The sequence below is a fragment of the Lepidothrix coronata genome, unplaced genomic scaffold, assembly GCF_001604755.1.
Source record: "Lepidothrix coronata isolate B3197 unplaced genomic scaffold, Lepidothrix_coronata-1.0 Scaffold266, whole genome shotgun sequence".
NCBI classification, from domain to species: Eukaryota; Metazoa; Chordata; class Aves; order Passeriformes; family Pipridae; genus Lepidothrix; species Lepidothrix coronata.
This window is the reverse complement of record NW_016690446.1, coordinates 668,748-679,324: the sequence shown is the minus strand read 5'-3', so window position 1 is coordinate 679,324 and position 10,577 is coordinate 668,748. Positions and strand designations below refer to the sequence as shown.

Below are 10,577 nucleotides of genomic sequence, written 5' to 3'. Positions count from 1 at the left end.
ATCTCAGAAAAGAGTGCTTTAGTGGCTGTTTCCTCCTCCATTTAACACTGCTATGTAAAAAGAGATAATGAAATAGCATCAGGTGCATGTCATTTGTCTCTGTGGCAGTCCCTGAGCTGCCCTGTCTGATCCCTCTTGAGTCTTCTCAAAAATACATTCAGGGAAACAGTCTTTCTCCATGGAAGGAGTGATGATCAAGTAAGAAACCAAGATACAGGCTGTTTGCAAAGTCTGGGACAGACATAACCCCGTGGTGAGCGTGAAGAGTGTGAGTAGCAGTGTGCAGTTTGATGGGGTCATCCTGCCTCTACCCTCCTCCTTGGAGGCTACACTTGCTCCAGGAGTTGGCTGCCAGTATTTGAAATAACTGGCAGTAACACTGAGGTTCTCTGTAGAGTAGTTGTGGTTCTTTGCCTATGTGTTAGAAAGACCACTAAGACAAAGCTCTCTTTCCAGTTGATAAAATCAGTCTGATAATGGGATTCTGACCTCATTGCATTAATTGCAGGGGAACAGCTGTTAAAAAATCGGTCCCCACCCAGTCAGCTGAAGGCTTTTGTGATAAGGCAATTGGAGGGAATCTGTTAGAATTTAAGGTGGCTGTAGTTTAACTAGGCAGGGACAAAGGTGAGTATCTGTAGAAAGTCATCTTGCTCAGTGTTGGAGATCTGAAAGATGCTGTGTGGGGAAATGACCTCTTCCGTTCCTTGCTCTAGGCTGACTGGGGAAGCTTGGGTTTTCTTTTCTATACTTTCTCAGGAAGCTGTGTTTTTTGGATATTGATGTGGATTATGTTGGTTTTCCTAAGTGAATGACAAATATCACCCCCTAGATACCCAACAAACTGCAGAAATTGTCACAGTTGCAAATTCTAATTGTTTTGATAAGCAAACAATTATTCCTCTAGTAAGTCCCTCTAGACTTGCAAACGAACGTTGGGAAACTAATATGGCTTGGATTTCAAGAATGGGTAGCCTTAGCCTGAGCTGTTCCTCCAGGTGTAGAAGTCTAAAGAAGGTTCCTCACCTCAGGAACCTTGCATTTTTTAAGTATAAAGTACTAATTTCTAGCTGTTGTTTGAAGCTTTTCAAATGTGAACTTACCTGTCTTCTTAAGCCTGCGGGTGGCTCCCCTGCTGCTGCCAGTAAGAGCTTTTCCGGCTGCAGTGAACTGAGCAATGCTATTTGCAGCATGACTGCATTGCTCAAACTGGGAACCAGCAAGGTGTTTTGTTGGGTTTTTTCTTTTTTTCCTTCAGGATGCTTGAAGGAAAAATCCTGATGCATAATTAGAGAATTAATCTTTTGGAGAAGTTCAGTCTTATGTATGTGCACACGTACCCAGATGCATGTGCGAAGGTAAAAGTCGTATGAGCAAAGGTATGTTTTTTAAAAAGAAAAATGAAAAGCCCAGCCTTTGAGAAGCAGGAAAGAAATGTATTGAGAAGAGGAGTGAAAAATGTTTGTTGTTGTTTGAAGGACCCTTGTAAGCCCACAGAGGAAGGTTTCTGAAAAGATGTTTACTTTGATATGTTTATTTCTCAGGGCACTTCCAAAGGTGAAAGAGTTCAACAAGATTTGATGTGTCCAAGATTCTGAGCAAATCATAAGTTGCATTTCTTCCTTATTGATGAATTGCAGCATCATATATGATGTTACCCTTTAAATAATAATAGAAAAATCAACCCACAAACACATGCACTTGCCATATGCAGAGCTGGGAATACTACTAATTGTCTCTAAAGAAACTATTTGTTTTAATATAATAAATATTTTTTCCATCACTGAAGTCATGATACTATTATTCTTTCTTTTCTTTTTGTTCTTAATACGTGTAGAGAACCATCGGTAATATAGACATAGTACCTGGAGTTAGTAAAGTTCAAAGGCTGTCAGTTGTCCACTTGAATTTCAAAGATACTTAAGGGTCTCTGTTAAATTACTCTAACTCTAGACTGTGGCATCTTAGTATTCTCCTGTATTCCTAGTTTCTGGGGTGTTAGGCTGTGTGTATTTCTCGGTTCCTACTGAGTCACCTTGATTTCCCCTAATTCAGTGGTGCATAGCAGGCTTGGCACCAGCAGTCAGCAGAGCTGGTACTGTCACTGCAAACCTACACTGTCTGCCCCCACCCCTTAGTTACAAGCAGTGTTTGCCATTTTTGGAGACTTGGGAATTAAGTTCTTACAGGATTCCAGAAATTCAAATGTCACATGAAAATATAGAGCACTTTGGGGATAGTGTAAGAGCAGTATCACAAAATGGACCTCAACTAATGGTAGCAAAAGGCTAGTTCTTCTCAGTTATCAGTGTTTAGTAGGGTGAATACTTCACAGGTCTTCATCAAACTTTTTTGGGTCTTTTGTGAGTGAATGCAATTCTTGACAGATCAGACACTAACTCATGTAAGCAGTTTGTGTCAAAGCCAACACTCACCTCAGGCTGCCTTTGAACTGTTTCCACTGTTCCTAATTGGACTGTTTGGGCATGCAGAAGGAATAGAAATAACATATTACTTGCTTTGCTATCTAACTAATGGATATTTGATATTTCTGAGTCTTGTGAATTTGATATGAATGTATTAGTAAAATCTAGGGGAGGTGTTAGCAGTAGATGAATAGAGGAGACAGTGTGAGCAAGAAAATGGAGAAGAACAAAGTGGAAAGACTGAGCTGCTCTAGAAGGGAGAAGGGCATTAAAAGTGGCAGCCCTGGTTAGACTGAGCAGTGGACACCCTGTCCGGGTTTAGAAAGGCTGGTGAGTTTGTGAGGTTGATGTTTTTGAGGTTTGTCTTGGGGTTTTTTGTGAAGTAGTAAGTCTTCTCACAGTTCTCAGAAGGACGTTACATAGGTTGTTTGTGTTTTTCTTAGTCATGGCCTAGCTGTTTTTGTTATCTTACCCTGCTCCAACTCTGGGTTTGCCAGTTCTCCCAGATCCAGTGGGAGCAGTGCTTAGCTGGTTAAACTGGGTTTTCTTTGTCCTTGCCATATCCAGAGCCAGTCGTGCCCTGTGTCCCGAGCTCCAGCAGGGAGGCACTTTGGAGCTCAAAGCCGTGGAAAGCAGGTACCTTGTCAGCCAAGGAGCTCGGGCTGTGCTCTGAGGGGGCCTCCGACTGCCGATGAGGGTTGTACTTGCACAGCACTGCCAGGACGAGTGCAGTGAATGAGCCAGGCAGGTTAACTTCTTTGTTGGTAATTGCAGATATAAATAAGGCAGCCTATTGCAATTATAATGTGAATGACAACTTTTGCAGTCCTTTTTTGGATTCCTCTGTCATCTTTTACTGAACAGGAGCTACTTAAAGCTTTTTGCTTCAGAAGTTTACTTGCAGAGATAATTCTTCACTTGTTGACGAGATGTTTAGCCTGAGAAGCTCTTGCCAAAACTAAGACAGAATGGGAACATCAGAAATAAGGAAGAAAATCAGTATTCGTTGACCGTTTAGCAAGCAAAACATTCTGTTTTGTTTCAAAGGTGGCTTTGTATGTGTACATGGTTACTGTTTCAATATATACCTGGTCTGCTTTTGAAAAGCTGGAGGGAAATAAGCTAATTCTGGGGTATAGTTGAATCAATTTGTAATGCAAAGGAGTAATTGAAGTACTGAATCGAGGGGAAATAAAGCTGTTTGAATGAAATATATCCCAATTAAGTCACACAGGAGTTTCAAGAGAAGTGAACACTGAAAGAGAAATAAGCAGTAATGTAGCACATCCTAACCCTTGAAGTAGAGCACAAAATGTGGAGGGGGAAAAACCCACAGCTTTTTGGGGTCGGGAGAAGAACTTGCTTTTTAAACCCAGCTGCAAATTCTGATGTTCTGAAATGGGATGAAATTTTCAGAGGTATTGATTGTGAGAGTAAACACTCCTACTGCTGTTCCCTGATACAAGACTGAATTAAAAGTTGGGAGTACTTTTTGTTGTAGTGATTGAGTTACTGTAAGTTAAATTCAGAACAAAGCAGATTTTCAAAAAACCAACACTGACATATTGCAGAGATGTCTGTGTTCTGATTCTGTTCTTCAGTTAGCGGATTGCTTATGAGAGGGGAGGGTATGAGGTAAACCACTGGACAGTCCCTCTGGAAAGGTAGAACATGTAGCAGCAGGATGTTCGCTGTGCATTTCCTGCTGCCTTCCTGCCTCTTTTCAGGCCTTTGGCTCTGCCAGGTTTACCTCCCTTGTGCTATCTTCCCCTTTCCAAATGTTTGCTAGTCGTGGCACGCTAAGTAGCGCTCTTTTAAGCAGAAATGCAGGTATGTAAATATTGTCATAATGTTACTGTTTAATCTAGTTACCTTAGAGAGGACCTTGTAATTTTTGCAGTGCTACTGTGTACCAGCAAAATTAGCCTATGCTAAGCTGTGCAGACCATTAAATGTGACCTGTATGCATAATGCACAGGTACTGTAATCTATAGCTGGGTGCTCATGAATTAGTGGTAATCTGCATACAGCTAGAACAAGCAAAAAGAGAATTGTAAGTATATAAGTTAGAATATAAATACAACTGATTGGACTAGCTGCATTTAGTGTACACTTAGTGAGCAACCAAGAGCCCACATCACAAATGCTTCTTGTAGTCCCTCCCTTTAAACTTCTTTATAGCTTCAAGTGCTGTAATCTGTGTTGCCTATTCTTCCCCCTGCCCCCGTCCACAGAAGCACAGGAAGTTCAGATGTGACATATAAAGACAGGAAATGTGTAATGAATGAGCCAGCCCTACTTCTTCTGTAGCTATTCTATATGAATATTAATGTTACTTTTGAGTGTAACTTTCTATTTCTGATATTATACAGCTGTTGACAGTGAAATCTAATCTTTAGGACTTTTTCTTTATCCTTAGAGCACAACAATGGAAGAAACAGCTATATGGGAACAACACACTGTGACTCTTCACAGGGTAAGTTGTTGTGTGTGCCTAATGCAGGATACTGGTTGTGTGTGCCTAATGCAGGATACTGGTAGCTTTTGAAAACAATAGGAAAAAGCCAGATGTCAGGAAGTAAAAGAAAAGGAAACTGTCATAATTCCTTTGTTTAAATTTAGAAGTGTTGTAAAACCATGTGATTGTAGCTCTGTTTGTTGGGTTTCAGAGATAAGCCTGCCTAGGAATAACCATGCCAGGAATAAAGCTTTAGATTACATCTGTACATTACTGAAAGGAGGCAAAAATCTACATGCTTATTAATGGTTGTGTTTAAAAGTTTTAAAACTTTATTTGCAGGGAGATAAAACAATGTGGTTGCATGTAAACATGTTCAAAACTGTGTTATTTGCTTGCCACTTCCTTAAATCATTGATACACAAAGGAATGTGTACTTGGAGTCAGCAGTAGGACTGCTTTTGCATTTAGATTGACAATTCTCTTATTTAAGTTACTCTTAAATGAAATTGAATTCTGATGTAGCTATTGTGAAGCTGTACAAAGAGTCAATAAGGAATGAATTGCTTAGGGAAAGTCAGAACAAGGTGGGATGCCATTTCTGGCTGCAAGTTAATGTTAAGGCAACCATGGAATTATGGTCCAAATAGATGTATTCATTCCAAAAACAGGTAGATGTGAAAGTGTTTTCTCAAGGGTGCAAGTTATATCATTTGCCTTCAGTTTTTCATCACAGAATCTCAAGGCATTTTAAAATTGTAGCTTTGGTGGGATGAATGGACCTTGGAGGAAAAATCTGTGTGTAGGTCAGCTGGTAAGATAATGTTAATTCTCTGTACAAACCTCTTAGCTGTTGATTCTCATGGGTTTAATGTTATTGATTGAAAATAACTGTTTTGGTACCTGCCCTTTTAAAAAAAGAGCAGTTAGACTCAGTTTGACCAGAAAGCTATCTAATAAAGTACCCTGCCTCTAACTGCAGCTACATGTTGAAAGAAAAGTATAAGTAAAACCAAAAATGTGTTGTGATATTTATTTAGGCTGCTCTTCAAGCTTCAAACAATTTTTAGGTCAGCAAGTTCTTGAGCAAGAATTATTTCTATGTGTAATTGCCTTTTTTTTTTCTTGAAGCTCACCAGTCATCCCTGGAACCCATGTAAACTCTAACATTTTTACTCATATTACCAATTAAATCAGTATTGTCTTACAGTCAAAAATAAAAAAAAATGCCATAGCAATACAGGGTTGGCTGGTAGGCTTGGTGATAGCTTAGTTTCTCTCGAAGGGGACATTTTCCTGGTTAATTATAGCAGTAACTTCAGTGAAACCTGAAACGATGAGTTTAGTCAGTGCACAAAGGAATTGTGAAATGCTGCAGTATGGTGTTACCTTGAATGAGTTTTGAAATAATGGGTAGGAACCAGAGATTTTGTCTTTGGCCGCACTTGCAGCATAGTCACAAGTTCTACTGATAGTACTGACGTGAAAGTTTGATTTGTTCATAATTTTGGTTATGATCTTTTGCATGCCAAAGTTCTGCCAACTGTACCGGTGTAACTGTCTTGTTAGCTGAGTAAGTATCTCTTCTTTAGGTGCTGAAAGATAACGGTGTGTACTTTTAATAACTTTAATAGCATTAATTTAGCCAATTAAAAGCAAACAAAGAATGATTTCCATGTGCCAGGTGACAAAACCAGAATCCTTTATTCTTATATTAAATTGGTGCTTAGAATGTATCCTTGACTGGGAAGAGGGTTTACTGGTCAATTCCAGCACTACTCTCAAAAGACTCCTTAGAAACTTCTTTGGGAATGAGAGGTTTCCATTTCTAACCAAGAGTTTTTGTTCCGTTTCTTTGCCACCCTTACAAGTTCCTGGGCTAGATTGCTACTTAGCTCTTAAGGGATTAAGCCAGTCTCAAGTTCAGTTAAAGCTTATCAGATAGCTACAGTTTCTTTCATTGAGAGATCTTCTGGTTTTATATGCTTCAGTGTAAAGTACTTGAGGAAGGAACCATGCACTTTGTGTATTGTGTGGGTTTGTTCATGCTTAGAACTCAGTTCTTTCCCCCAAAGAACTGAAGCTACCTTTCTGCCTCTCCCACGCTGCTTTACTGTGGGAGAGTAAACTAGTACAGTGCTTTTTTTTGCGTTATTCTACAGCATTTGACTGGTGAAGTTGTGATGTGACAGATTCTGTTTTTTCAAATGCAGTTTTACTTAAGATACATATTGGTATCTTGTATAATCTGTAGGGATCAGCATCTTGCTATTTCCACACACATCTAGGAGCTAGGCTTAGTTTTCTGAGTGTGGTTGTTTACCGTTTATCTCTCAAGATGATAGTAGGCAGCAGGATAAAATGAAAAGTAGGTGGGCTGATTTTTACTGAAAAGTTTCTTATGTGAGCTCTTAAATTTTCAGAAGGATTTAGGGTTTGATTTGAATTTTTTTTAATTGGGAGTGTTTCTAAAGACTTTGTATCATATTAGAAACCCCTGATCTAACCTGTGGCCTTTTTTGACTGCTGCCTGTATATGAGACTGCATCATTTCATGGCCTCTGTAAAAGAAAATTATAAGTGCAAAACTAGTCATCTTAATAGTGGTTATCTGATTGGCAAATCTACTTCTTAAAAATAGTGTGGCAAGCAGCAAAGATCAGGTGTACAGGGAGTTTCTGCTGACCTTAGCCTGATGATTGCATTTCTTACCATGAGTGGAGAACTATGAGAATTTCTTCGTTTATGGTGTAAGAAAATATAGAGAATATCTAAATGAAGTTTGACATAAATGTCTTTGTTATTATCTTTCTTCTCCCTTTCCTTCCCCACCCAAATACGGTGCAAGCTAAAGCCTGTTCGTTAGAGTAATGGAAAACTGAAAGATGAAGCAGTGGCATGAGAAAGGAGAAATACTGCTGTTTCGAAAGGGCTTTTTTTAACATGTTTTTGTAGGCTATTACATACTCTCTTTGACTAGTTAAAAAGTAAAACTCAAAGAAGACCAACTCTGGTCGTAAGTGGTCATTAATACCCTTTAGACTGTCCTCCTGCATGGTACCAGGTTTCACTTAATCCTTGAATCCCAGCGATGATTTCTTGTTGATGTAGCTGGAATATGTCTTTAAAAGATGTCCAGTCTTTCTCTAATGAATTAAAATGGATGTAAAAAAAGCAGTAAGGTGTACCCTTCCCCACTCCCTTACACTTAGCCCAACTTCCTTCTTGGCAGCAGTATTTGCTACCTGCTCAAATCAATTCTTGAACAGTGAATCTCCAAATCTGTTTTAATACCGTGTGTTCCTATTCACTGCTTCTATTCACTGCTTACAGGCAAAATCTGGAGCATCTTTTTATGACCTCTGTGTTAGGGGGAAATAGGAAACGGGGGTTTTTTTGAGCAGTAATTAATGTCCAAAAAACTGAATGTCATGTGTCTTGCAGCCAAATACAGGCTGCCATGTTGCTTCTGCTGTCACTGTAAGGTTATGAAACTCCTTGCTAAAGCTGGGTCATGTTTGTTGAAAAGTCTGAAAAAGAAAAGGCTAAATCTGCCAGGATGAAGTGTATGCTTTGTGAAATAGAGGGGCGGAATAGACTGAAACCTGATCTTTTCCATCCAGCAACTGTATTTTGCGTAGTTGAAAATTTTAGAAGAAATTACTGAGCAAAATACAGCATTTAAATGATAATATTCTCAAAATGCTTTCTGGGCAATGATGAAAGAGCTAGATCGTTTGCAGATCAGTTATATTTAGAAAGCTTATTTCCCACCCTTGCTGCTTCCAGGCAGAAATGTAACCATCACTGTTGTGTCTTGAAATATCTAACAGGGAGTAACTTTTCAGAGGCATTGACCTTGCTGTAGTGGCAGGTCACCCTAGAGGGAAAAGATTGAAGCAAATTACTTTTGTTAAGATGCAGATGATTTGCAAGTGCTGACAAGGTTTTGATGTATTTAATGGTACAAGTGATCTTGCTATTATTCGTAAGAACTGAGCCTGCAGTCATCCTCCTGTGTGCTGCAGTGCTGTCAGTGCCTGAGCTAAGTGAGGTCAGGCTGGGTAAGTCCCATCCTGTGAAACCTCAGAGAAAGTGGGGCAGGAATGAGAGAGGTTTGAGTCACTGTTGCAGCACCGGGATATGGGATGTTGTCCTTACTGAAGATCGAAGTCTTACTGATGAGCATCTGAGGTGCAGGCCTTAAAAGTGCAAATGAGAACTCTAATGCCTTGGAAGAGATTGGTAGTTAGTCTGAAACTCTCTGCCTTCTAAAAGTGTTTGTTTATTTTTAATCTGTCTCCTGTTATTGAATTGCATAGCAGTGATTGGTTCATTGATCCTGCTTTCTTTCAAAAACCTGTATTCATCTCATTCTATGTTCGATACAGGAATGAAAATTGTGACCATTAGATACTGGAAAGTAAAAATATTTCTTTTGTTACATTATAGGCCCCTGGATTTGGATTTGGTATCGCAATATCTGGAGGAAGAGATAATCCTCACTTTCAGAGTGGTGAAACATCAATAGTTATTTCTGATGTGCTGAAAGGAGGCCCAGCAGAAGGACTGCTACAGTAAGTGCCACACTATACCTGGGTTCTGACTAGGGGGCATTCATCTGTGTCAGTAGTAGCTTAACCTCCTAGTTGTTTTGCTCTCAACATATACCTATCTGTAACTGTGTAGTAGGTTTGTAATACAGGTAGTTTGTTCAGAGACAGCTATTCCCCAATATTTTTTTCTCAGCATAAAGTGTTTATACTGTGCATTGTGATGTTTTTCATTTAGAGAAAATGACCGTGTTGCAATGGTTAATGGAGTTTCAATGGATAATGTCGAGCATGCGTTTGCTGTTCAGCAGCTGAGGAAAAGTGGGAAGAATGCCAAAATTGTAAGTGAATGACTTGAAGATTTAAAATTCCATAGTTACAAAGCAAAAGTGAAATGGTGTAATATCTGCTGTGAAATACAGGTGTGATGGAACATACTTGAATAATACCTGTGTGATACTTCAGATTTAAATGATGCTCATGGCATGTTTATCAAGTAGGTCATGCAAGATGTTTTTTAAAACGTGAATGATGATGTTTGCACAGTGTGGCACTGGATACTTCAGATTCCTTTTCTTTATGGTAAAGTTCTTCTCAGATTACTGAATTTCGGGAAATAAGCTTTGTTTAATATTTGTTCACTTTCTTAGATGCACTTTTCCCGAGTTTTCCAAAGGCTAAAGTATGCTAAAGGACTTTACAAACTGTTCAGGCACTAACATGGTTCTTTTTATGCTCAGTAGACAGTTTGCCAAAAAAAGAGTATAATTACCTTAATTCCTATAATTTTGTAGGCTTATTCTAAGTGGTTGTTTTTTGAATTTTGCAAAACAGAACAGGTCATCACCAAAGGGTAATAATCCAGCTTTCTGTAGAAGTTTGGGGTTTAAGTTACAAAAAATAGAACAAAAAGTAGAGAATGTTTAGAAGTTTCTTAATTCATGGAAACAGACTTCTCAGGCTTGTAGAAAAGCTTTTTTGCTGACAGATTTTTAGTGCTCTCAGGAGCTTTAATGCAGTTGAAAAGAACACGTGATGTGCATTTGTAGATTGGCAGCAGTTCTTTAAAGCTTGCAGAAGGCAACGTGTGGCAATCTGTGCAGGGCTCTCAGTATCGTAAGTAGTGTGTAGATTTACGTA

General features: G+C 39.1%; 1 protein-coding gene across 10 annotated transcripts in view; it reads left to right on the top strand.

Moving 5' to 3' along the window:
• Nucleotides 1-10,577, top strand: part of TJP1 (tight junction protein 1) — a 163,479-nt gene that overhangs the window by 115,726 nt on the left and 37,176 nt on the right. For all 10 annotated transcript variants that reach the window (XM_017835903.1, XM_017835904.1, XM_017835902.1 and 7 more), the window contains 3 exons: nucleotides 4,846-4,902; nucleotides 9,337-9,461; nucleotides 9,676-9,778. In XM_017835903.1, coding sequence (XP_017691392.1) covers nucleotides 4,846-4,902; nucleotides 9,337-9,461; nucleotides 9,676-9,778 — 285 coding nt within the window. The remainder of the gene's footprint in view (nucleotides 1-4,845; nucleotides 4,903-9,336; nucleotides 9,462-9,675; nucleotides 9,779-10,577) is intronic.